The sequence below is a fragment of the Lepus europaeus genome, chromosome 8 (assembly GCF_033115175.1).
Source record: "Lepus europaeus isolate LE1 chromosome 8, mLepTim1.pri, whole genome shotgun sequence".
Taxonomy (NCBI): Eukaryota; Metazoa; Chordata; class Mammalia; order Lagomorpha; family Leporidae; genus Lepus; species Lepus europaeus.
In genome coordinates, this window is record NC_084834.1 from 83,365,843 (window position 1) to 83,393,654 (window position 27,812).

At 40.9% G+C, this 27,812-nt stretch overlaps 1 protein-coding gene across 2 annotated transcripts in view; it reads right to left on the reverse strand.

Annotated features, from left to right (window-relative positions):
- Nucleotides 1–27,812, reverse strand: part of SMARCAD1 (SWI/SNF-related, matrix-associated actin-dependent regulator of chromatin, subfamily a, containing DEAD/H box 1) — an 84,887-nt gene that overhangs the window by 47,485 nt on the left and 9,590 nt on the right. For both annotated transcript variants that reach the window (XM_062199859.1, XM_062199860.1), the window contains exons 3-5: nt 19,521–19,698; nt 9,555–9,720; nt 6,251–6,317 (exon numbers count right to left, since the gene is read on the reverse strand). In XM_062199859.1, the coding sequence (XP_062055843.1) occupies nt 6,251–6,317; nt 9,555–9,720; nt 19,521–19,698 (411 nt within the window). The remainder of the gene's footprint in view (nt 1–6,250; nt 6,318–9,554; nt 9,721–19,520; nt 19,699–27,812) is intronic.

Below are 27,812 nucleotides of genomic sequence, written 5' to 3' on the forward strand. Positions count from 1 at the left end.
CACCGCAAGCAGCAGCTTTACAAGCTATGCCGTAGCACTAGCCCTAATAAATTATTCTTTAAAAAAAAAAAAAGAAGAAAGTGGCTGGTGCCACGGCTCAATAGGCGAATCCTCCGCCTGCGGCACTGGCACCTTGAGTTCTAGTCCCGGTCGGGGTGCCGGATTCTGTCCCGGTTGCTCCTCTTCCAGTCCAGCTCTTTGCTGTGGCCCGGGAGTGCAGTGGAGGATGGCCCAAGTGCTTGGGCCCTGCACCTGCATGGGAGACCAGGAGAAGCACCTGGCTCCTGGCTTCGGATCAGCGTGGTGCGCCGGCCACAGCAGCCATTTGGGGTGAACCAACGGAAAAGGAAGACCTTTCTCTCTGTCTCTCTCTCTCACTGTCCACTATGCCAAAAAAACAAAAAACAAAAAACAAAAAACAAAAAAAAACTGCCAAAATAAACTTATCTTTTAATTCTTTCTTTCTGCTAAGTTGAAGTACTCTCATAGTATATCGAAGGTTATTTTATCTTCAAAGTTAGACAAAGCTGTCACTGTAAATCTTACTTCACAATGTACTATACTAAAAATAAGGATCTCTAATAATGACTAAACTATCCATTCCAAGATAAAGGAAGTCTGTTTAAAAAGCAAACAAGGGGCCAGCACTGTGGCACAGTAGGTTAATCCTCTGCCTGTGGTGCTGGCATCCCATATAGGCACTGGTTCTGGTCCCAGCTGCTCCTCTTCCAATCCAGCTCTCTACTATGGCCTCGGAAAGCAGTGGAAGATGGCCCAAGTGCTTGGGGCCCTGCACCAGTGTGGGAGACCAGGAAGAAACTCCTGGCTTCAGATCGGTGCCGCTCCGGCCGTTGTGGCCATCTACGGAGTGAACCAACAGAAGGAAGACTGTTCTCTCTTTTTCTTCCTCTCAAATAAAAAATAAATAGATAAAAAAAAAACAGAAACAAAAAACCAAAAAGGAGCCAGCATTATGGTGTGGTAGGTAAAGCACTGGTTCGTGTCCTGGCTACTCTGCTTCTGATCCAGCTCCTTGATAAAGGCCTGGGAAAAGCAGCAGAGAAGATGCCCCAGTTTTTGGGCCTCTGCCAACACACGTAAGAGACCCCTGGCTCCTGGCTTCACCCTGGCCCAGTCCTGGTTGTTGTGGCCATCTGTGGAGTGAAACTGAGGATGAAGATCTCTCTCTTTCTCTCCATCTCTGCAACTCTTTCAAATAAATAAATAAATCTTTAAAACAAACAAAAAGAAAGACTAGACTCAATTTCTTCTTTAAAATTCTCTAAAAAAAATTTTTTTAAGGATTTATTTATTTGGGGGTCAGTGTCGTGGTGCAGTAGCTTAATCCTCCACCTGCAGTGCCAGCATCCCATATGGACACCGGTTCTAGTCCCGGCTGCTCCTCTTCTGATCCAGCTTTCTGCTATGGCCTGGGGAAGCAGTAGAACATGGCCCAAGTCCTTGGGCCCTTGCACCCACATGGGTGACCATGAAGAAGCACCTGGCTCCTGGCTTTGGATAGGTGTAGCTCTGGCCGTGCGGCCAACTGGGGAGTGAACCAGCAGATGGAAGACCTCTCTCTCTGTCTCTCCCTCTGTCTCTAACTCTACCTCTCAAATAAATAAATAAAATCATCTTAAAAAAAAGATTTATTTATTTGAAAGGCAGAGCTACAGAGAGGCAAGCAAACACACACACACACACATACACACAGAGATTTGCTCTATCTGCTGATTCAGTCCCCAAATGGCCACACCAGTAGGAGCCAGAAGCTTCTTCCAGGTCTCCCACATGGGTGTAAGGGCCCAAGGACTTGGGCCATCTTCTACTGATTTCTCAGGCCACAAAGATCTAGATCAGAAGTGGAGCACCTGGGTCTTGAACCAGTGCCCATATGAGATGCCAGCACTGCAAGTTGCAGCTTTACTCACTATGTTACAGCACCAGCTCCACTGATAATTTTTTTAAAATGCAGAATATAAAAGTACAATGCAAGAAAGGAAAGAGAAAACTCAGCTGAGCTTTAAACTTCATGAGAATTGTAAACTCTATGAGGACAAGCATGGTGACCACTTTGTTTCCTTATGTATGAAGTGCCTAAAATAGCACCAGCCACCTGGTAGTTGAGCACAATAAATATGTTAAATAAATAAATCAAGTGATATGAACTGCTCAAGAGAAAAAATACTAAACATTATTGTGGAATAAAGTTATTCTACAAGCTATTTTCAAAGGAAAGACTAAAATACTGTGAGAGCAACAAAGAATATGTAAATTCCACAAGCCATCTTGGCAACTCAACAAATGGTAATTGTATCTAACATTTTAAAGCTTTTTTTTTTTTTTGACAGGCAGAGTGGACAGAGAGAAGAGTCTTCCTGTGCCCTTGGTTGACCCTCCAATGGCCGCTGCGGCCGGCGCACCGCACTGATCCAAAGCCAGGAGCCAGGTGCTTCCTCCTGGTCTCCCATAGGGTGCAGGGCCCAAGCACTTGAGCCATCCTCCACTGCACTCCTGGGCCACAGCAGAGAACTGGCCTGGAAGAGGGGCAACCGGGACAAGAATCCGGCGCTCCAACCGGGACTAGAACCCGGTGTGCCGGTGCCGCAGGCGGAGGATTAGCCTACTGAGCCATGGCACCAGCCCATTTTTAGCTTTTAAAATGCAGGCTTGGGAAACAGTCATAAGGTAGATAGTCAACCTTCTCCTGTACTACTGTTGATTATCATCAGATGACCCTTAAGAACAAATAACTGCATTTACCATGCACATACATGTATAAGGAACCAGAGTAGGGAATTTACATGAGTTCAATCTAAGTGTTCAGCACTACTATTATACAATTTTATTGATAAGGAAACAGAAACACAGAAGAGTTAGTAATAATGCCCGAGGTCACACGGTTAGTTAAATAGTAAAACAAGAAAGGATTTTGACATTCTGTGTAGGTAATCACCACACAATCCCATCTTCTTGCTCAAATTAGAAGAAATTAAAGATTTAAAACAATTCATGTGGATGAAATAATGTGTTTACAATCACTCTAATACAATCCACTGAGGGAAAGGAAAATGGGGTAGATAATTGCTAAAGAGGAATAATGGTTCCATAGGAACATAATGCATTATTTTCTATTTTGGTCAATAATTTTAAATTTCTGAAAAATTTTAAAAGAAACACCACTTAGGTTAGGGGCATTCACACAATGATATAACCATTCACAATAATAAGAGAAGTATATATTAAAATTAAAATGTACTTAATACTATTGGTTGAACTCTGTAATTAATACACAATTATTCTTAAGTGTTGAAACTTAACTGAAAAGTGATCCCTGTTAAATTTAAGAGTGGGAATAAGAGAGGGAGGAAATGTACAATTTGGGACATGCTCAATCGGACTTGCCCCAAATGGTGGAGTTAGAAATGTGCCAGGGGATTCCAATACAATCCCATCAAGGTGGCATGTACCAATGCCATCTCACTAGTCCAAGTGATCAATTTCTGTTCACAATTGATCACACTGATAGGTCTAAGAGTCAAAAGGATCACATAAACAAGACTAGGGTCTGCTAATACTAACTGATGGAATCAAAAAGGGAGAGAATGATCCAACATGGGAAGCGGGATACACAGCAGACTCATAGAATGGCAGATGTCCTAAAGAGCACTCTGGCCTCAGAATCAGCCCTTAAGGCATTTGGATATGGCTGAAGAGCCCACGACAGTATTTTAGGCATGGAAAGCCAAGACACTATGGCAACAAACAAACAAACAAACAAACAAACAAAAAAACCCAAAACCTAAATGAAAGATCTCTGTGAGTGAGATCCCAGTGGAAAGAACGGGGCCATCAAAGAAGGAGGCACCTTTCTCTGAAGGGAGGAGAGAACTTCCACTTTGACTATGACCTTGTCTAAATATGATCAGAGTAGGCGAACTCAAAAGGCTTCCATAGCCTTGGCAACTCATGACAAGAGCCTCGGGTGATTACTGATGCCATAAACAAGAGTGTCAAATTGTTAAGTCAACAACAGGAGTCACTGTGCACTTACTCCTCATGTAGGATCTCTGTCCTTAATGTGCTGTGCACTGTGATTTAATGCTATAACTAGTACTCAAACAGTATTTTACACTTTGTGTTTCTGTGTGGGTGCAAACTGTTGAAAGCTTTACTTAATATATGCTAAATTGATCTTATGTATATAAAGATAACTGAAAATGAATCTTGATGTGAATGGAAGGAGAGAGGGAATGGGAGAGGGGAGGGTTGTGGGTGGGAGGGAAGTTATGGGGGGGAAAAAGCCACTGTAATCCATAAGCTGTACTTTGAAATTTATATTCATTAAATAAAGGTTAAAAAAAATTAAAATGCACATATCCTTTGACTTAACATCTTTGAAATTTACATCTGCAGAAATAACATGAAGATCAATGCATAAAGAAATTTACATTAGTACTATAATAAATAATGGAAATACAAATGATAAATAGAGGAATGGTAAACTAATTATATAGCTTAGTCACAAAATAATGTCATGGAGCCATTTTTACAAACAGATAAATCTAATTGTACCAATAAGCTAGTTGTGATAAATTCAATGACTTTTAAAAAATGCAAAGTAGTATTTTACATTTTGTAACTGAATGTATGTTACATAATACGTTGTCTAAAAACACAAGAAAAAGTTGGGGAAAAATACAGCAAATTTAAGAGTCAGTAATGAAGTGCAAGGTTGATTTCATTATTATGTCAGATACTTTTTTATAGTAATTGATTTTTACTTGTTATATTTCTTGGCATGTGGAATTTAAAAAAAAATTGAGAAAGCATTTAATAAAAAGTTAGAGGTAGAACACAGTATAAATATTTACTAAATGAAGGATTACCAGCGAGGACTTTCTACTAGACATTAAGTTCCTACTGACTCAGATTTGGAGATCTGTAAATATAACCACAATGCAATGCTATGAGATTTGACCTGAAAAAAATAATCTATATTCTAATATGTATAATTACCAGTGAGAAATTGCTTTCTCCTTTCTTTAGGGGGGAAAAACAAAACCAGCCTAGAAATTTTGTTCCCAAATAGCTGTATGAACTCAGGTAAGCTATTTTTTTAAATTAATTTATTTATTTGAAAGGCAGAGGTACAGAGGAGTAGAGGCAGAGAGAGACTGAGAGAGGTCTTCCACTCCAGATGGCCACAATGGCTGGAGCTGTGCTTATCTGAAGCCAGGAGCCAGGAGTTTCTGGATCTTCCACATGGTTGCAGGGGCCCAAGGACTTGGGCCATCTTCTACTGCTTTTCCAGGCCTTAGCAGAGACCTGGAGCAGGCCGGTGCCAAGGCTCAGTAGGCTAATCCTCCGCCTGCGGCGCTGGCACACTGGGTTCTAGTCCCGGTTGAGGCGCCGGATTCTGTCCTGGCTGCTCCTCTTCCAGTCCAGCTCTCTGCTGTGGCCTGGGAAGGAAGTGGAGGATGGCCCAAGTGCTTGGGCCCTGCACCTGCATGGGAGACCAGGAAGGAGAAGCACCTGGCTCCTGGCTTCGAATCAGCATGGTGCGCTGGCTGCCATGTGTCAGCCGCGGCGGCCATTGGAGGGTGAACCAACGGCAAAGGAAGACCTTTCTGTCTGTCTCTCTCTCTCACTGTCCACTCTGCCTGTCAAAAAAAAAAAAAAAAAAAAAAAGGTGGAGCAGCCGAGACTTGAATCACCACCCATATGGGCGCTGCTAAACCTGCTATGCCACAACACCAGCCCCCAGGTAAGCTATATTTAACCTTCTTAAACTTGTTTCTTCATATAATGAAACTGAAGTTATCAATGTTTTCATAAAGGTGGGGCCAGTGCTGTGGCATAATAGATTAAGCCTTTGCCTGCATCCATATGGATGCTGGTTCGAGTCTTGGCTATTCCACTTCTGTTCCAGCTCCCTGCTAATGGCCTGGAAAGCAGAGGAACATGGCCCAAGTGCTTAAGGGCCCCTGCACCCATGTCAGAGACCCAAGAGAAGCTCCTGGCTTCAGACAGGCCCAGCTCCGGCTGTTGCGGCCATTTGGGGAATGAACCAGTGAATGGAAGACCTCTCTGTCTGTCTGTCTGTCTGTCTGTCTCTCTGTTTGTAACTCTGCTTCTCAAATAAATCTTTTAAAAAAATCAAAAACGTAATTTTTGGAGCAATATTAATGAGAAGATACTACTTAGACACCATAATAAATTAACATGGTTTAAACTAAGTCAGGCATACCTGCATCACCAAACATCAGCAAGGCAGCAGCAATTGCTCCATCCATGGTACTTGTTGAGTCTATCAACTGAGAGAATGGGAAAAGATTTTAAAAATAATACTTCTGGAATTATTTCACAAAGTTATTAAAAATTTAATAGAATATGGGAAAAGTATATGTCTAGGTTATGTCCATTAAGTCTTATCTAAGCATACCTTAAAATGGATCAAATTTACTCATCACTAAAAAGAAAAATTAAAACAACCAAATATATATAACATACTACAGATTTTTGTTCTTTCAATTACAAGGTTTTGTGCTGAAGATTTAAAAACTCTGTTCCTATGTGTCCAGGTACTATGGGTATGTCTGTGTGTGTGAGTGACAGAGAGATCGACAGATACTTATTTACATCTTTTTTTTTCCTTTAAATCTCCAAGCACAACTCTACTTTTTTCACTAATGCTTCCTAAAATAAATCATATTGCGTCTGGGTTTGTGCTGCAGCAGGTTAAACTTCGGCCTACAATGCTAGCATCCTACATGGTGCCAATTCCAGTCCCAGTTGCTCCACTTCCAATACAGCTCAAAGTTAATGCACCTGGTAGTGCAGTAAAAATGGCCCAAGTCCAGCTCTCTGCTATGGCCCAGGAAGGCAGTGGAGGATGGCTCAAGTGCTTGGGCCCTGCACCCCATGGGAGACCAGGAGAAGCTCCTGGCTCCTGGCTTCGGATCAGCTCGGTGCGCCGGCCGCAGCGGCCATTGGAGGGTGAACCAATGGCAAAAAGGAAGACCTTTCTCTCTGTCTCTCTCTCTCACTGTCCACTCTGCCTGTCAAAAAAAAAAAAAAAAGGCCCAACTGCTTGGGCCTCTGCATCCACATAGGAGACCTGGATGAAGCTACTGGCTTTGGCCAAGAGCCACAGTGGCTATCTGGGAAGTGAAAGAACAGCTGGAAGATTTTTCTCTGCCTCTCCCTTTCTCTCTGTAACTCTGCATAATTTTATTTAAGATGAAACATATAAAGGGCTCTTAATTTTTACTTTATTATAAATTGCATGATGAAGTTCTTCAAGAACATACGCAAACGTTATTTAAGAGTTTCAATTACACTGTTTTTCATATTTTTAACAGATTTCAGAAGAAAGTAAGCATCTTATATTTTTCTCATGTTAATGGTTTCCCATATTTCCAGTGAATTACTTGTTTTAGAAAGATCTTACTTTTTAAAAAATAACCTATTTCTGTATCAAATCAAATAGTCTCAAATCAAATATGAGGATGCTTTCACCCCTTCTAGGTTTTCCTGATTCTGGATCTTTAGATATCCTATATGCCCCTCTTCATTGTCAAAATAGTCAAAAGTATATTTTTATCAAGTCTAGAAATAATTTTTATTTCACAACTTCTTAAATTGTTTCATATGGGTCTTTTAAACTTTCCAGAGTTTGTAAATGTCACCTTTAAGTCCTAGAAATGATGAAAATCATTTAAAACAGATTACTTCCAGAGTGCTCTGCTTTGGAGTAACATGCTAAATTCACATCATTTCAGATATTAATAAAACATTAAGAGGACTAACCCTTTCTTCTCACTAAAATTATAAAATCAGATAAAAATATTTCTATAGCAAAAAAAAGACTGCTTTGAATTACATGAAAAACTGTCAAGCTAAATTATTTCTAAACTAAATTTATTCCTATGTGCTCAAATATTTAATATTTCATTATATTTATCATATTGGAAGCTCTATTTTTACTATTGGTTTTTCAATTGTAAGGAGCCCCTACAACTACTGCAGTTACTTATACTTGTAGAACAAAAAAAGTCTCATCAGCACACAACAACACTGATGGCAAGGAAAAAATGTGGACTCAAGTTATCACTACGGCTGGCGCCGTGGCTCACTTGGTTAATCCTCCGCCTGTGGCGCTGGCATCCCATATGGGCACCGGGTTCTAGTCCCGATTGCTCCTCTTCCAGTCTAGCTCTCTGCTGTGGCCCGGGAGTGCAGTGGAGAATGGCCCAAGTGCTTGGGCTCCTGCACCTGCGTGAGAGACCAGGAAGAAGCACCTGGCTCTTGGCTTCAGATCATGCAGCGCCGGCCGTGGCGGCCATTTGGGGAGTGAACCAATGGAAGGAAGACCTTTCTCTCTGTCTCTCTCTCCCACTGTCTAACTCTATCTGTCAAAAAAAAAAAAAAAGAAAAAAAAAAGTTATCACTAAAATTGCATGTAGCTAAGAAGAAGATATCAAAATGATTTGGGGGGCTGGCGCTGTGGTCTAACAGGTAAAGCTGCTGCCTGCAGTGCTGGCATTCCATATGGGCACCAACTGCTTTGAGACCTGGCTGCTCCACTTCTGATCCTGCTCTCTGCTATGGCCTGGGAAAGCAGTAGAAGACGGCCCAAGTCCTTGCACCAATTGTGGGGGGAATCAGTGGATGGAGGACCTCTCTCCCTCTGCCTCTCCTTCTTTCTCAGAGTAACTCTGACTTTCAAATAAATAAATAAATATTAAAAAAAAAAAAAAGGAAAAAAGAGAAGCACTTTACAGTGTGCCAGTGTCCACCACTTCAAAGATACAATGTAGACCATATTGATATGGTAACTCATAAGCTTCAGATTGTGGAGAGAACTGGTGATATTGGTAATAATAGATACAATGGTTAAAAAAAAAAAATCAAGATCCTGCAAATAAATGATTTCCCTAAGATCAGATATTTAATATGTTGCAACGTTAGAGATAAGTTGTTTAGTAATCTCAAGATTTATTCTCTAAGACTTAACTGAATGGTCAATTTTTATTTGTTCTTAAGATATATCAATCACAGGGCAAACTACACAGTCCAGCTTATTTTGTTTCTGTATTTAAATCAGTATTTTTCAATGAAGGTGCTATTGGTAGAACAATCAGTTGTGCACGACTGTCTTCAGTAGGGTTGGGTACTGGCCCCAGAACACTAAACACCAGAACAACTCCTTGTTATGATCTGGGGAGGAGGTGAGCCTTCCATGTGCTTTTAGTAGGCAGTTCCACCTTTAAGAACTATTTAAGCAGGAAAAAACTCACAAATTACATGCACTATTTAGAATCAAATTATATATTATTTACAGGTGAATAAACTTATATGGAGTTAAGGCTGTCAAGCAAATGTCTGGTATTTACCTTTATTATTCATAAAATGATAACTAATAATTATCTTCAAACATAAGGTATCTTTAGAAAAATGACCACCCACTACTAACTACAGTGCTGGTTATAGGAGAGATTTTATCACTACATTAGAGCTACAGGGAGGAATTACTATAAAAAGAATATAACCTTAAGCAAATCACTGTCACTTCTTTGTGGGAAAAGCTCCTTCAAGGTCTGAAGTTTAGCATCCTTAAGGTCTTCTAATTCTGAAAAGTCCTCCAATTCTGAAATATCATTTCTTTGTGCCATGGTAGGAAGGCCTTGGGATTCCTCATCTTCAGATGGCTCAGAACTAAAAATATTTTCAGAGGGGAAAAAAAATTTTAATGTATTGCCAATATTATTGTATTATACTATCTATATGTTCATGCATAATATAGTGCATTTGTAGTTGTCTTCTATACTAAATGAAGTCTTATAAATAAAAGAACTTTTTCTCATGTCAGTATAATTAGGTATATAAATCCACATTAGCAAAATCAGCATAGTTTAAAAAGAAACTCTCAAATTATCTGGGCTAGGATGGAAAAGAACAATAAAGGAACTACTTGGCACTTATTTTAAGATACACACACATTTATTCTATGTCCACCTTCTGCTTCCTACTCATTTGGCAATGCTCTGTATATTAGATGATGATGTCAGCCAGCTACTGAGAAACTATGAAACCTGACATAAAGATAAGAGTTTTCATGGCCTAGTTAGCTGATCAGAATCCAAGTGTTAAAATCAGAATAGTCCCATTTACTACAAGAATAGGAACAAAACACTTCCTCGAAAACGAGGGAACATTTATTTCATGTTTATTCTTCAGGGCTAATTCTCCAGCAGCTAATTTTAATTCTGTTCCATTAAATTTCATATATTTATCTTATTTGAGATATAGAGTCAAATTTTATCCATTTACCTCCCAAACATAATTAAAAAGTTGGGGAGGGGGCAGTGACATGGTACAAAGGGTTAAGTCCAGACTGCAAAGCAGGATCCCATATCAAAGAGCTGTTTCAAGTCCTGGCTGCTGGGTTTCCAATCCAACTCCCTACTAATGTGCCTGGGAAGACAGTGGAATATGGCTTAAATACTTGGACTCCTAACACCTGGATGGAGTTCCTGGCTCCCAGCTGTGGCTTGACACAACCCCAGCTGTCACAGCCACTTAGATGTCAACCAGCAGATGGAAGATTTCTGTCTCTCCCTGCCTTTCATATAAATAAAATAAATCTTTATGAAAAAAAATTGCTTCATTTTGTACTTTGGGTTTTCTAACACGGTAGATCTTCTAGAGATAAGAATGGTAACAAGGGGCTAGCACTGTGGTGTAGCAGGTAAAGCTGCTACCTTCAGTGCCAGCATCACATATGGGCCACCGGTTCGAGTCTGGCCTGCTCCACTTCCAATCCTGCTCTCTGCTATGGCCTGGGAAAGCACAAGACTGCCCAAGTCCTTGGGCCCCTGCGCCCACGTGGGAGACGCAGAAGAGGCTCCAGACTCTTGGCATCAGAGCAGCGCAGCTCCGACTGTTGCGGCCAAGTGGGGAGTGAACAGAGGATAGAAGACCTCTCTCTCTCTCTCTGCATAACTCTGACTTTCAACTAAGAAAATATATTTTACCAAGCCTCTAGGTTGACTTTTTGAACTCTGAGAAATTGTTCTAAAGTAGATAAATACATTTCTTCTTTTAGCACGATCCCTTAAGTTCAAAGGTTGGAATCCTTTCATAAATCTTGCCTGGATCGCCACTTTCAAAGATCTTTCTACTCTTGATCTGTCAGAATGTTTACCTAGTATTAAGACTCATGACATTGACAGTATGACAAGTTCATGTGTCACCTGATGTAGTTAGTAAGTAAATGACCAAGAATCACTCCTTGGATTTAACTTGTAGTTTACAAGAAATACAAGTTGTTAAGGAACTCATTCTGTATCATGAGAAAAGAGAAAAATCTATTTTCTCCAAGAAAAGATTTAATCTCTTCAATAAATTAAAGTTTTAAAAAGAGGAAGGAAGAATGGATTGTGCAGGAATGAGAGAGAGTTGAGTTAAAACATCTAAATGTAATATGTGTTCCTTTTTTGGATTCCTGGTTGGACAAACCAGCTACAAAATACATGAAATCTAAACATACTGGGGAGGCAGGCATTTGTTGCTGCATTAAGAAGCCATTTGGGGAGAAAAAAAAAAAAAAAAAAAAGAAGCTATTTGGGACATGCCCATTCCAGATTAGAAGGCCTGGAATACAGTTTTGGCTCCCCTTCTACTTCCAGGGTCCTGCAAATGTGCACCCTGGGAGGCAGCAGGTGATGGCTCAGGCACTTGAGTCTCCATCACTCACAGGGGAAACCTGGACTAAGTTTCCAGCTCCCAGGCATTTGAGGAGTGAACCAACACATGGAAGATCTTTTTCTGTCCATCTGTCTCTGTCTTGCAAATAAAATGAAAATCAAAACAAAAAGTATGTATACATACACACACACACGTCTAATTTCCTATATAGAGGGGTTATTAGAGAATTGTTTACTGATAACAATACTGAAATTTTTGGTGGAAAGGGGGATGTATAACCCAGTATTAAGGGGAGAAATGCTGAGATGTCTATAACTTACTTCAAAATACTTAAAATTAATAGAAGAAACAATAAACCAATACGAAAAACAAGTGTTAAAACTAGACAGGTATATGGATGTTCACTATTTTATTTTTTTATATGCCAACAGTAACAAAATAACAAAATCTGTAAGAACAGCAGAACTGATCACATGTTCATCTGGTCTCAGATAATTTCTATTGAAGGCAAAATACCCTCCCAGGGGGCTGGTGCAGGTGGTTAAGCAGTGGCTTGAGATGCCAATATCATATGTCAGAGGACTAGTTCAAGACCCAGCTGCTCTACTTCTGATACAGCTTCCCGCTAATGCACCTGAGAAAGTAGAAGATGGCTCCAAGTACATGGGCCCCTGCTACCCGTGTGGGAGACTAGAATGGAGTTTCTGACTCCTGGCTTTGGCCTGTCTCAGACCTGGCCGTGTAGTCATTTGGGAGTGAACCAGTTAGTATCCAGAAGTTCTCCTTCTCTCTGTCTCTGCCTTTCAAATAAATAAATACATTTTTAAAACAATAATAAAAACCCTAAAATATCACTGACCAAGAATTGAAATATTACTTTTGCTATCTAGCATTTGACATTCAGTTGGATAGCAATCACTTTATGCAGGTCAAAATTGAACACATATTTAAATTAATAAAAATGCCTGTAACAATCCTGATGGAGTTCCTGTGTCCTTTGTGTTGGCCTGGCCCAGCCTATGCTGTTGTGGCCATTTGGGGTGTGAAATACATGAAGTCTATATTCCTTAAATAAAACGTTTCTGGGGGAAAAAAAGAAAAAAGAAAGAAAGAAAAAAAATTTCCCAGCCTGGCCTTCTTAATCCCTATAAGAGGTTCTTCTTCCTGTGTTTACTTTCCTGAATTGCTAGATTTATCTTGGATTCTCTCTTCAGTTTTCTTATTTCCTGAAGATAACAATTAACTTCCGCATTTGACTAATATCTACACCAACAGTTCTCAGAGAGGAAGATGACTTTGCTGTCAGAGGGATTGGGAAATGTCTGTAGACTTTTTTTTAAAGATTTATTTGAAAGGTAGAGTTACAGACAAGACAGACGGTGCAACGGAGATCCTCCATCCTCTGGTTCACTCCACAAATAGCTGCAACGACCTGAACTGAGCCAGGCTGAAGCTAGGAGCCAGGAGCTTCTTCTGGGTCTCCCACATGGGTGGCACGAGCCCAAACACTTGGGCCATCCACCACTGCTTTCTCAGGTACATTAGCAGGGAGCTGGATTAGAGGTGGAGCAGCCGGAACGGGAAACAGTTCCCATATGGAATGCCAGTGCTTCAGACTGAGGCTTAACCCGCTATGCCAGAGCCAGGACAGAGAAATTTATTATTGTCTTAACTAAGGAAGTGCTATTGGTATCTAGTGAGTAGATACAGGGCAGAGATGATGCTAAACTAACTGTACTACAGTAGAAGGGGCAGCCTCACAACAGAGACTTATCCAGACCCAAATGTCAATGGTCATGGTTGACAAACCTTGATAACCAAAATGCCCACACAAAGACTGACTGAATAAACTATGGAATGTTCACAGAATGCAGCACTGTAGAGTTATAAAAAAGAATAAAGATTCCTAGGAACTGATACTATTCCTGAGGCATATATATTACTAAGTGAATAAAGCAGAGAGCAAATAAACACACAACCATACAGAGTAGTCTCACTTGTCACTGGCTTCATTTTCCAGAATTTGTTTCCCACAGAAAATAGTGGTCTGAAAATATTAATGGAAAATTCCAGAAATATAGAACTCATGTTTCAAGTTAACTTTTATTACAGTAATTATTATAACTATTATATTTGATGATTTGTTGTTAATCTTTTACTGTGTCTAATTTATAAATTACACTTTATCATAAGCATGTATGTACAGGAAAAAACAAATTATAAACAAGGCTTGTTACTATCTGTGGTTTTGGGCATCTACCACAGGACTTGGATAAGGAAGGTTTACTATGCAGTGCTCTATCTTCTTTGTAAGTAACAACAACAACAAAGACACATAGCTGCCAGTTTGAGTCCCAGCAGCTCCACTTCTGATCCAGCTCCCTGCTGGAAGATGGTCCAAGTGCTTGGGCCCTTGCACCCGTGTGGGAGACCGGGAGGAGGCACCTGGCTCCTGGCTTCGGGTTGGCATAGTTCCGGCCGTTGCAGCCATTTGGGGAGTGAACCAGCAGAAGGAAGACTCCTCTCTCTCTCTCTATCTCTCTGCCTCTGTCTGTAACTCTGACTTTCAAATAAATGAATAAATAAATAAATCTTTTAAAAAAAGATACACAAAAGAAAAAGAAACTATAACAATCTAAACAAACTGGTCAGCTCTGAGGTTGCACGGGGTGGGGCTGGGGTGGAATGAAGATGAGACAGAAGGGGATGATACTTTTCTAAGTATACCTTTATAGAATTTTTATATTTGGAAACTTGTTAATATTTTAATTTCTTTAAAGTAAATGTATATGTTTAGAAAAGGTCAAGGAGAAAAACCCTAAGAGGAATGCAAACAGAAATTATTGACCTTAACCATATTTCAAATGAAAAACATCAAAAAAATAGATAATCAAAGTGCATTCACTATACACCCTCAACTCATAAACAAATCTTGAACTCTGCTTACCACACTAACATTCAAGTTGTATGGGTAAGGCAATCTATAAACCATATTGTGCATACTTGATAACTGAACAAATTAAATACATAAACTTTGGCAGAAAACCAGGTTTTTCATTGTCATAATAGGCAGGATAAAGCCTTGTAGTGATAGATTAGAATAATATTATTATAAACAAATTTTAAATAGCCGAAACAACACTTTCTGATTTTCCCTCTCACTCTTTTCTTCCTTTCCCCCATATGCTCTCCTCAAAGCCTCCTCCCAATATTCCCCAGCTCAAATTTGTTGGAAGAAAGTCATAAGCTAGCAACAAAGAAAGGACACATTTAGCCCCCATATTTCAAAATATCATTTTCTATCAAAAGGAACCAGAGCTACTAAGAGAAATGGCTAATTCTAATTTAAAGACTGGTGTAGGGAAAGTGCAACCCTGGAACATTTAAATCAGAAGGAAAAGAAAAAAAAACAACTATAGAAACCTTTCAGACACAACAGCCTGCTTGAAGAAGGCACTCATCTACTGAAACTGAACAATTTACTATACTACATAAACATCTAAATTAATGAGCAGGTGGGGGAGAAAAGGGAGAACTTATTTACCGAATACCAAGTAATAAAAATATAAGTTCTACAATGCTGGTTGGAATACCATTTTACAATCATCAAGGTCAAAACTGAATCAGGAAAGAGTTAACCGATGGGGCTGGCGCTGGGTCACAGAGAGTTAAAGCCCCAGCCTGCATCTCCAGCATCCTATATGGGCACAGGTTCAAGATCTGGCTGTTCCTCTTCCGATCCAGCTCTCCGCTGTGGCCTGGGAAAGCAGTAGAAGATGGCCCAAGTCCTTAGCTCCCTGTACCTGCGTGGCAGACCCAGAAGAAGCTCCTGGCTCCTGGCTTTGGAATGGAATGGCTCAGCTCTGGCCGTTGTGGTCATTTGGGGAGGGAACAAGCAAATGGAAGACCTCTCTCTCTCTCTCTCTCTCTTTCTCTCTGGCTCTAACTCTCTCTGTAACTGTCTTTATTTATTTATTTTTAAAGAGTCAACTGATGGTAAAACTATTGAGTTAAAGGGAACAAGATCATTATCCACGCTCAAGAGTATCCCTCCAGGGGGCAATGTTTGGCCTAGCAGTTAAGATGCTGGCATTCCACATCATATGCCTGGGTTCAATCCCTGCCTCCAGATTCCAACTTCAGCTTCCCACTGATGCAGACCTTGGGAGACAGCAGAGACAGCTCAAGTGTTTGGGTTCCTGCCACCTACTGGGAGACCTGGAGTGAGTTTCTGGCTCCTAGCTTCATCTGGCCCAGCCCTGGCTATTGAGGGAATGTAGGAAGTAAATCAGCAAGCAGATGGGAGCTCTTTTTCTCTGTCAATTTTTTAAAGTATCTCTCTACATATTTTTTAATTATTACAAAGGAAAAAATGGTAACTTTTAAGGAGAAACCTGTCAGGGGCATGTTAACAGTTGTCAAAGTTCATTAATGGGACAAAAAGGGATATTAATGCTCCTAACTGAACACACTAAAAACACAAGATCATTTATGTACTATTCCTTTCACTTAATCTAAGTTAAAGTATGAAGAAATTACAGAGAAACCCCATTTTAGATACATCATAAGAAAAATTCCGGGCCAGTGCTGTGGCACAGAGGATTAAGCCACAGCTCTCAGCACCAGCATCCTATAGAGGGCCAGTTTAAGTCCCAGCTACCCCACTTCCGATGCAGCTCCCTGCTGATGCACCTGGGGAAGCAGTGGAGGACAATCCAAGTGCTTGTGCCCCTGCACCCACGTGGGAGACCTGGATGAAGCTCCTGGCTCCTAGCTTTGGCCTGGTACAGACCTGGCCATTGTAGTCATCTAGTGAGTGAACCTGCAAATGAAAATCTTGTTCTCTCTCTGTCTCTCCCATTTTCTCTGTAACTGACTTTCTAATAAATAAATAATTCTTTATAAATAAATATGATAATTAAAACTTATGAAGAGTACAAAGCAAATGTACATAAATGTTAACTATTTTTGAACTGAGACAGCTGATTATATCATTTTTGCAACTTTTCTGAACAGTCAAAATTTCTGAAAAATAAAAAGTAAAAAGGGGAGAGGAGGACCTAATATATACATTTTTTTCATGCAGACCTTCACTATTTTCTATTTTGGAGTGATTCAGGATGAGGTATATGTTTATTATGGTTCTATGTGAAAACTTCATTTAGGAGAAGTTCTACTCATCATCTGGAGACAGTCCTGATCTCTCTCACATCTTCCTGCACTTGGCTTCTAGAAAACCATATCAACTGAGGTTTCTCTTACCTCAATGACTGCTCCTTATTAGAACCTTCTGGTGGTTTCTTTTCATCTCCCCAGCTCTAAAATCTACAGTCCCATTGGTATAAGTATTTCAAATAAGAGATCTTTTCTTCTCCAGGGATATCAGTGTTCCTTAGTGATTTAATGTAACCACACGGCTTTCTTTTCCTTTTTAATATATTTAAAAGGCACAGAGACAGAGATAGAGCGCTTCCATTCACAGGTTCACTCCTCAAATGCCCAAAACAGCTACCATTAGGTCAGGCCAGTGCCAGGAGCCCACAACTCAATCTGGCCTCCCACGTGGGTGGCAAAGACCCATGTCTCTTGAGGCATCACTTGCTGTCTAGTAAGCCGCACATTTCCAGGAAATTGAAAAGCCAGAACTGGAATCAGGCAATGTGATAAGAGATGTGAGCATCCCAGGCAGTGACTTAACTGCTGAGCCAAAGGCCTGCCCCACAAGGTTTTAAACAGCAAATGCAGTCTGGAGAGTTCCCAGAATTCAAATGCAAATCCAATTAACTACCTGATAGCTCTATTTAGATATCTAAGAGCCTCCTCAGTCACAGCACATTCAAGATTGAATTGCTGAATTCCTTCAAAAGGTGTTTCTTACCCACAAGACAAAGTTTTCCTTATCTCAATAAATGGTAACACCATCCCTCCAGTTCCTCAAGTCAAAAATCAAGGTCATCCTCAACTCTCTTTTCTCCCAAACCATATGAAATCCAACCAATTCTTTCTAGTCTACCTTCAAAGTATGTCCAGAATCTAACCACATCCTAGGGCTTCCACAGGTACTAACACGGTATATGTCTCCCATTAATTTTTTGCTGGGATAATACAACAGTCATGCTTTTACTATTATCCCCCTAAAGCCATAAAGAGCTTTTAAGCATCTAAATAAGTCAGATAATTTTACTTTTCTGATCAGTACCTCTATGAACTTCCCATCTTATTTAGAATAAAAACCAAGCTGCATTGGACCTAACATGATTAATTAAGCCCCTCCTCCACTCCATTCTTTACATCATTGACCTCCCTCAAAAGCACCAAGCAAACTATCACCTGAGGGCCACTGATGATATATTCCCAATGCCTGGAGTACTCTTTTCACTAATATCCACATTTTTTACTTGGTTTGCCCCCCCCCCCCAGATCTTTGCTCTAGGAACAACTTCTCAATGAAGCCTTCTCAAACAGTGCTCTTTAGTACACTGCTTTGGCTCTGAGCTCCTATTTCCTTCCCTTTCACCCATAATACTTATTCTTTGACATGCTGAACTTCAGCCCATATCTTCAAAGCCTGTGATGTAGATTTTATAGGGTTCTAGTATCTCTTTGCTATCCTCTATAAAGCTCTTTGCAGCTCCTCTATAAAGATTTTCTCATTAGGTTAAGGGAGTGACATATGTTCCTATAGTTAGTACCTCAAAGCTAGCCTCTATTCTGAGAGTGTTTGCAGGAACTCACAGGCCCTAGTAAAAAAACACTAATACCTTATCAAACCTTAGCCTAGACTCTAGCTCACATTTGCTATTCCAAAGGAAACTCACTGGCCCCTATCAACGACCAATCAAAAGAAGCCTGTATACACTGTGGAGCAACCAGAGGCCCACATGTGAGCTGATTATCCACTGCAAATCCTTAACTTTGAACTATTAAGATTTATTGTCTTGGGCCCAGCGCTGTGGTATAGCGGGTAAAATTGCCACCTGCAGGACTGGCATCTCATATGGGTACCAGTTTGAGTCCCAGCTGCTCTACTTCTGATACAGCTTCTTGAAAACGTGCCTGGGAAAGCAGTGGAAAATGGTCCAAGTCCTTGGGCCCCTGCACCCATGTGGGAGACCCAGAAAAAGCTCCTGGCTTCAAACCAGTGCAGCTCCAGCAGTGGTAGCCATTTGGGGAGTGAACCAGTGGACAAAAGACTTATCTCTCTTTCCCTCTAACTCTGCCTTAAAAAAAAGTAAGAAAAATAAAAAGATTCACTCTCCTTAATCTTACCAGGAGCCCAGGAATTCAGCATTAGCTGCCTGACATCTTGCTCTGTGCAATGCCATAAATACTTGCTTTTTCTCTGGTGTAAGTGACTGATTTGCTGCACACTCGGCCAGCGGAGCCAGCTTTAGGGTTCTATAGCAACCTCTCCAACCAGTTTTGGAGGTTTCTGTAACAATGATACCTGTTCTATTTATTGTCTTTCACTCTGACTAGAATATAAACTCTATGTGGGCACAGATTTGGTTTTGTTCATTGTTATATTTCAAATCATAAAACAGTATCTAGGTCACAGAAAGTGCCTAACAAATATGCTAAATCAATTTGACTCATGGACTCATGAATGTATCATAAGCTATTATGGATTATTAAAGATACTACCAAAATAATTTCCCTATAGGCTAAAAACATATGTCTGGTGCCACTAAACCTTTTTTAAAAACCAATTAAAAATCTTAAAAAACATTTTCTTGAAAATTCCCGATAAGGCACTTTCTTGAAAACTCTTTTACATGCAAACATAATAAATCTATTAAGTGGCTTACACGATAATCACTGTGTCTTTGTTGAATTTTTTCTCTTGAACTGTATTGGAGCAATTTGGGGAAACAACATCTTCACTATCAGAAGACAAATCAATATATTGTATTCCTCTTTGATTCTTGAAATATGATATACTTGTTTTTCTTTCATTATCTGGAGTCTCTGGAACACTTGAATCTTCTGTAAGAGAAAAAAGGAGAAAGGCATTTTTGAACTTGAAACTAAACAAATTTGTTTTCGGTAACTATAATCATATATAAAAATCTCTAATATCTCCAATTGTTTCCATTCTAAAGCCAGAAATTCCTATCATTTTTTAAAAACAAACTTAATAAGCAACCAGGTTGGGGCCAGCACTGTGAGTAGAGAGTAAAGCCACCGCCTGCGGCACCAGCATCCCATATGAACACTGGTTCTAGTCCTGGCTGCTCCACTTCCGATCCAGCTCTCTGCTTGGCCTGGGAAAGCAGAAGATGGCCCAAGTCCTTGGGCCCCTGCACCTGCATGAGACCAGGAAGAAGCTCCTGCCTCCTGGCTTTGGACTGGCGCAGTTCTGGCCATTGCGGCCTCTCTGCCTCTGTGACTCTGCCTTTCAAATAAATAAATAAATCTTTTAAAAAAAATAGTCAACCAGGCTGGTGCAACATGATTTTTTGTTTCACAGGTTGTGTAAGACCCCGAAAGGTGTCTCACGATCCGAACGACCCCAGATGCACGAATTCCACTCCAATCGATGCAAAGAGCATGAGGAAGTTTATTACATCTGCGCAGATGGGCCGTCTCCAAGCACAACACCCTCGGGTGCAGTGCGAAGAGAGGCCCCGATCATCAATCGCACAGAGTATTTAAGGCTTAAAACCACAACATTAGCATATTTCCACAGCATGACAAAAAATCACAAGGTAAAGGGTTTTTCCAGGGTAAAGGAACAAAGTACTTGAGCAAGCACAAATACGGGGTCATCAGGACATAGGTTGGGTACATTTTCGATTAACTTCTGCTTTTATGGTTCCCAAAAACTTAACATAGCTCCTAAAATAATTATCACATGCTACAGGTTCAACTAAAGTTCAATTATCTCATGAAAGCATTTTGCAAGCCCAGCCATTTTGCACAGAAGCAGAACAGTATGCAGTTAGCTCACAAGCAACTCCATTTTAAACCTGCCCAATTTCTGTTACCCTTGTTAACATTATTTTAGGGTCTTACAGTTGTTCACTAGTGAGACTTTAATGAAAACTAAAAAACAGACACAGGTTTGTGTTTTATATTCCAATCTTTTTTTTTTTTTTTTTTGACAGGCAAAGTGGACAGTGAGAGAGAGAGACAGAGAGAGAGAGAGGTCTTCCTTTGCCGTTGGTTCACCCTCCAATGGCCACCGCAGCCGGCGCGCTGCAGCCGGCGCACCACGCTGATCCGAAGGCAGGAGCCAGGTGCTTTCCTGGTCTCCCATGGGGTGCAGGGCCCAAGCACTTGGGCCATCCTCCACTGCACTCCCGGGCCATAGCAGAGAGCTGGCTTGGAAGAGGGGCAACTGGGACAGAATCCGGCGCCCCGACCAGGACTAGAACCCAGTGTGCTGGCGCACTAGGCGGAGGATTAGCCTGTTGAGCCATGGCCTATATTCTAATCCTTTTTAAATCTATGCTTTCATTTCCTAGCACACAGTTCCTGCCTGAGAGAGCATGGACACCAGAGTTCAGAAGACCTGGAGTCCAGTTTTTGCTTTTCTTTTTTAAAAAGATTGATACATGAAACACAGAAAACTCAACCTTCCATCTGGGTCTGCCATGTGAGTGGCAGGGACTCACGTACCTGAGCCACCATCGGTCGGAAAGTGGAGTAGCCAGGACTCAACCAACACTCTAGATATGGCATACTGGTCTCCAAAGTGGCAGCTTAACCGCTAGCAGCCCCATGGAGTCTCATCTTATTTCTTAGTCTTGTTACTTAACCTAAGCTTTAGTCTGTTTATCTGTAAATTGCAGATGCTAATAATCACAGAGCTAATACACACATAAATTCAGATAAGATATGTAAAAGTCTTTATTTCAATAATGGCCAGATAGCCTCCTACAAGCCTAGACAAGTGCTTTTGGCTGAATTGTGTCCCCACCTCTCCTATTCATATGGAGAAGTCTGAACTCTAGTAACTCTAAATGTAACTGTGTTCAAAACTTTAAAGAGGCAATTAAGGTTAAATGAGGCACCAGGAGGGTAACTTGCAATAAACTGAGAAACACATTCTTCTAACAACATGAATGTTTAATTTCCAGGTTAAAAAAAAAATAACAAATAGGTGAAGTCTTCAAATAAAACATTTAATCCTCACCATAACATAGGGACACATAATATATCACCATTTCACAGATAAACATTTACTTTCTATAGTACAGTCCTAAAAACAACACTAAGAAGTATTTTATCCAAAGCAGCAATTTTTTAAGTACTGAGGAGAGACTGGGTGAAGAATTCTGATAGTTACATGAATAAAACACAGGGGCTGGCGCTGTGGCGCAGCGGGTTAACGCCCTAGCCTTAAGTGCCGGCATCCCATATCCCAGCTGCTCCACTTCCAATCCAGCTCTCTGCTATGGCCTGGGAAAGCGGTGTAAGTCCTTGGGCCCCTGCACCCACGTGGGAGACCCAGAGGAAGCGGCTGGCTCCTGGCTTCGGATAGGCGCAGCTCTGGCCGTTGCAGCCCACTGAGGAGTGAACCAGCGGATGGAAGACCTCTCTCTCTCTCTCTGCCTCTCCTTCTCTGTGTAACGCTGACTTTCAAATAAATAAATAAATCAAAAAAAAAAAAACATTTATTTCCTATAAGTATAAAGGCACTACAGATTCTGATTCTACCAAGTGTTTCTGATACATCATAAGCCATAAATTCAGATCTTCAGAGTATCAAAAAATTCAACTGAAAGCCAATACATTACTTGAAAACCTAAGGACTTATGGGAAAATGATTTGAATTGTCCATTTTTTTTTATATTTTATTTTTATTTTTGACAGGCAGAGTTAGACAGTGAGAGAGACAGAGAGAAAGATCTTCCTTCCATTGGTTCACCCCCCAAATGGCTGCTATGGCCGGCGAAGCCAGGAGCCAGGTGCTTCCTCCTGGTCTCCCATGCGGGTGCAGGGCCCAAGGACTTGGGCCATCCTCCACTGCACTCCCGGGCCACAGCAGAGAGCTGGACTGGAAGAGGAGCAACCGGGACAGAAACCGGTGCCCTAACCGGGACTAGAACCCAGGGTGCCAGCCCCAATTTTCTTTTAAAAAGTCTCTCTATTCAAAGTAAAGAACAAAATTTAAATGTGTAACGGTTAGAGATTTAAGTTTCATTAATCAGAATTAGAACTAGAATTTATCAAATGTGATCATATAATCACCTTTTCTTTGCTACTTCTCCCCATAATTTAATGTTCAGAGTACAGGGTGAAGACATTTTTTAACTGACTTTTAATACGCTTAGTTAACAGATTGGAAAAAAAATGGCTATCATATACTCCATTACTCCAGAGTTTTATCACATGTATAATAAAAACCATCATAAAATATGCACTAGCAATAAATAGTTTCAAAACAGTATACTTTAATGAAAACTATATGCCACTCCCAAATAATTTTGTGAAATGAGTTATACTGTTTTACACTGGTAAAAATCTCTGGTTTAACAGAAGGCAGTTGGGTTCTTATATCTATTTCCATATTTAAACTGTTGAAGTATATTGCTTCTGTTGAAAATCAATGTGAAAAAACATCATGCCTCACAGAGTTATATAGTTGGAGAAGGGAGGAGTGTTTTTGCAACCTTTTTAGATTACTGTTGACATTTTTCTTTGATACTAAAACTAAATGCAAACTTGACGGGCAGTAGTTTTTTTTTTTTTTTAACAGGCAGAGTGGACAGTGAGAGAGAGAGAGAGAGAGAGAGAAAGGTCTTCCTTTGCCGTTGCTTCACCCTCCAATGGCCGCCGCGCACCGCGCTGATCTGATGGCAGGAGCCAGGTGCTTCTCCTGGTCTCCCATGGGGTGCAGAGCCCAAGCACTTGGGCCATCCTCCACTGCACTCCCTGGCCACAGCAGAGAGCTGGCCTGGAAGAGGGGCAACCGGGATAGAACCTGGTGCCCCGACCGGGACTAGAACCCGGTGTGCCGGCACCACAAGGCGGAGGATTAGCCTAGTGAGCCGCGGCGCCGGCCAAAGGCAGTAGTTATTAAAGTGCTGTTGCAATACAGTATCTGAAACCACATGAAAAAACATTTTGCATCCTGTATGTTAAAATCCATTTGGTCTATCTTACACTTTAGGATCTTTAACCAATGCATTGTTTTCTAACATTGTATCTTGGTCATCTGAAAAATATTAGTTTACTGAGTTATATATCTTCCACATATTGACACAATTCATGATACATCAAATATAATTATATCTGTTAATATCACCACTGAGCACAGTAGAATGTCTAAGTTATCTGGAAGCTATCAAACTTGTAGCCGGGGCCACAGCTGTGGTGCAGTGGGTTAACACCCTGGCCTGAAGCGCTGGCATCCTATATGGGTGCTGGTTTGAGTCCCAGCTGCTCCACTTCCAATCCAGCTCTCTGCTATGGCCTGGGAAAGCAGCAGAATGGCCCAAGTCCTTGGGCCCCTGCACCCATGTGAGAGACCTGGAAGGAGCGCCTTGCTCCTGGCTGCGGATCGGTGCAGCTCCAGCCATTGTGGTCAATTGGAACCATCAGATGGAAGACCTCTCTCTCTGCTTCTCCACTCTCTGTGTAACTCTGACTTTCAAATAAATAAATAAATCTTTAAACAACAACAACAAAAACTTGTAGCCATGGATGCCAGTGGTCTAAGAAAAATCACAACACACTTAACAACAAAAAATTGCTACTGGAAAATCATTAATTTATACAGAAAGAATTTAAATCAGTTTGATAATCCCAAAATAAAGGCAATAACCTCAAGTAGGATAAAAACACATTAACTTTTATACCTATCCTGCAGATTTAAAACTTTCAAAAATAAATAAATAAATCTTTTTTTTAAAAAGTAAATGTTAAAAAAAAAAAATGCACGGCTTGGTGCTGTGGTGCAGTGGGTTAAAGCCTTGGCCTGAAGTGCCGGCATCCCATATGGGCGCAGGTTCTAGTCCCGCTGCTCTACTTCCGATCCAGCTATCTGCAATGGCCTGGGAAAGCAGCAGAAGATGGCCCAAGTCCTTGGGCTCCTTCACCCATGTGGGAGACAAGGAGGAAGCTCCTGGCTCCTGGCTTCGGATTGGTGGAGCTCTGGCCGTTGCGGCCAACTGGGGAGTGAACCAGCAGATGGAAGACCTCTCTCTGTCTCTACCTCTCTCTGTAATTCTGCCCTTCAAATAAATAAAATAAATCTTTTAAAAAAATGCAAACAAAATCTCAACCTCCTGGAAATGTCAAAAAAAAAAAAAGAAGAAGAAAAAGAAAAAAGAAAAGAAACCCATGGAAATCACTTCTAAACAACTTTCAGGCCAAAGAGGAATAACAACAATAAAAACAGACATCAAAATCCAGGGATATATAAATGTTTGAGTAATATTACAAAAAATAAAATGACACAGTAAACTAAGTGGACAGATGATAGGCCCAAAAGATACATATATACAAGGCAACTTAGACTATAATTATATTTTTTCTTAAAAATATTTTTATTTATTTGAAAGGCAGTTAGAGAGGAGAGATAGAACAAGATCTTCCATCTACAACACTGGTCCCAATTATAATATTTTCAATGTAAGAAAAAGAATTTAATAATGAATGGTTCTGAAATAATTAACTAGTAATGGGAAAATAATGAATGAAGGAGAAAACTTATCATCCTTTCTTTAGTCCTTACAATCAAATACAGATTATATTTAGAGTTCAACACCAACACAAAACCTACATGATACCAACTCAGGGGTCTGGCATTATGTACAATAGGTTAAGCTGCTGCCTGCAACACCAGCATCCCCATGAGTACTGCCTCAAGTCCTGGCTGCTCCAATTCCAACCCAGCTCCCTGCTAATCCTCCTGGGAAAGCAGGGGAGGATGACTCAAGTACTTACATTCCTGCCACTCCTATGGGAGACCTATCTGGAGTTCCAGGCTCCTGGCTTCAGCCTGGCCCAGCCCTGGCCAATGTGGCCATTTGGGGAGTGAACCAACAGATGAAACATCTCTCTCTTTCTCTCTCCCACTTTCTGTAACTCTGCCTTTTACATAAATAAAAATAAATCTTAAAAATAATTAACGGGCTGGCACCATGGTGTAGCAGGTAAAGCCACAGCCTGCATCCCATATGAGTGCTAGTTCGAGTCCCAGTGGGTCCACTTCTGACCCAGCTCTCTGCTATGGCCTGGGAAAAGTGTAAGAAGATGGCCCAAATTCTTGGGCCCCTGCACCCACATGGGAGACTCCAAAGAAGCTCTTGGCTCCTGGCTTCAGATCGACCTAGCTCTGGCTGTTGCAGCCATTTGGGGAATGAACAAGCGGATGGAAAACACCTCTATCCCTCCCTCTCCCCGCCCCCCTCTGTCTCTCTGAAATTCTGTCTTTTAAATAAATAAATCTTTAAACAAAATAAAGTTAAGAAAAAAATAATTAATAACTCATACCCATTAAGTTGGCTATTATCAAAAACAGAGAAAATAACAAGTGTTGGTGGGGATGTGAAGAAATTGAAACTCTATGTACCACTGGTATGGAAAACACTACCACAAGTCCTTAAAAAATGAAAAATACAATTGCCATGTGATACAGCAATTCCACTTCTAATTATGTAATCAAAATAACTAAAAGCAAGGTCTCAAAGACATATTTGTACATCTATGTTCATAAGAAGCATTGACAAAGAACAGCCAAGATATGGGAGCAACCCAAGTGTCCTTGAATGGATGAAGGGATAAACAAAATGTGGTATATACATACAATAGAATATTTTTGGCCTTAAAAGGAAAAAATTTGACATATGCTACATGAATCCTGAGGACATTATGCTAAACAAAATAAGCAAGTAAAGAAAAAAAGGGGCTAGTGCTGTGGCATAGTGGGTAAAGCTGCTGCCTGCAGTGCCAGCATCCCATATTGGCAATGGTTCAAGTCCCAGCTGCTCTACTTCTGATTCAGGTCTCTGCTATGGCTGGGGAAAGCAGTGGAAGATGGCCAAAGTCCTTGGGCTCCTGACCCACATGGGAGTACGGAACAAGCTCCTGGCTCCTGGCTTTGGATTGGCACAGTTCCAACCTTTGTGCCAATTGGGGAGTGAACCAGAGGTTGGAAGACTGACACTCTCTCTCTCTCTCTCTCTCTAATTCTTTCAAATTAATAAATAAATCTTCTTAAAAAATTTTAAAAAGACAAATAGTATATACGGTTCCACTTTAATGAGGTTCCTAGCTAAAACAAACACACAACAGACAGAAAGTACAAGAAGGGCTGGCATTTGGTGCAGCAGATTCATGTGTTGTGATACTGCTATCTCATAGAGAAGCGCCAGTTCCAGTCCCAGCTGCCCCACTTCCAGTTCAGCTTCCAACTAATGAGCCTGGGAGGGCAGCAGGAGATAGTCTAAGTACTTGGCCAAGTACTGTGGGACCAGGATAGAATTCCCGGCTCCTGGCTTCAGCCAGATCTAGCTGTGGCTGTTACAGCCATTTGTGGAGTTAATCAGCACATGAAGATTGATCTTTCTCTCTGAAACTCTGAATTAAATAAACCTCAAAAAACTAAAAAATAAAATAAAAAAACAGAAGGGGTGGCATTGTGGCACAACAGATTAAGCAGTCACTTGCAATGTCGCCATTCCCTATCAGAGCACAGGTCAGGGTCCCAGTTCGAGTGTCCTGACCGCTCCACTTCAGATCCAGCTCCATGCTAATGTGCCAGGGAAGGCAGTGGAAGATGTCCTATGCTTGGGACCCTGCCACTCACGTGGGAGATGGGGATGGAGTTCCCGGCTCCCGGCTTCAGCCTGGCCTAGCCTTGGCTACTGCAGCCATTTGGGGAATGAACTAGAGGACAGAGGACCTCTCTCGAAAACTCTTTCAAATAAATCAATCTTAAAAAAAAAACCAAACAAACAAAAAGTACAAATGTGGTTACTGGGGTTGGGGGGAACAGGGAATGGGGAGTTCAGAGAATCTATTTGAAAAAGGTATATCATTTCAAATACGTTACATTAAGAAAAGAGCTCTGGAGATTGGCTGCACAACAATGTTAATGTGGAACTGAATGTACTGAACATTACTGGATTATAAAAGGATAAGATGGC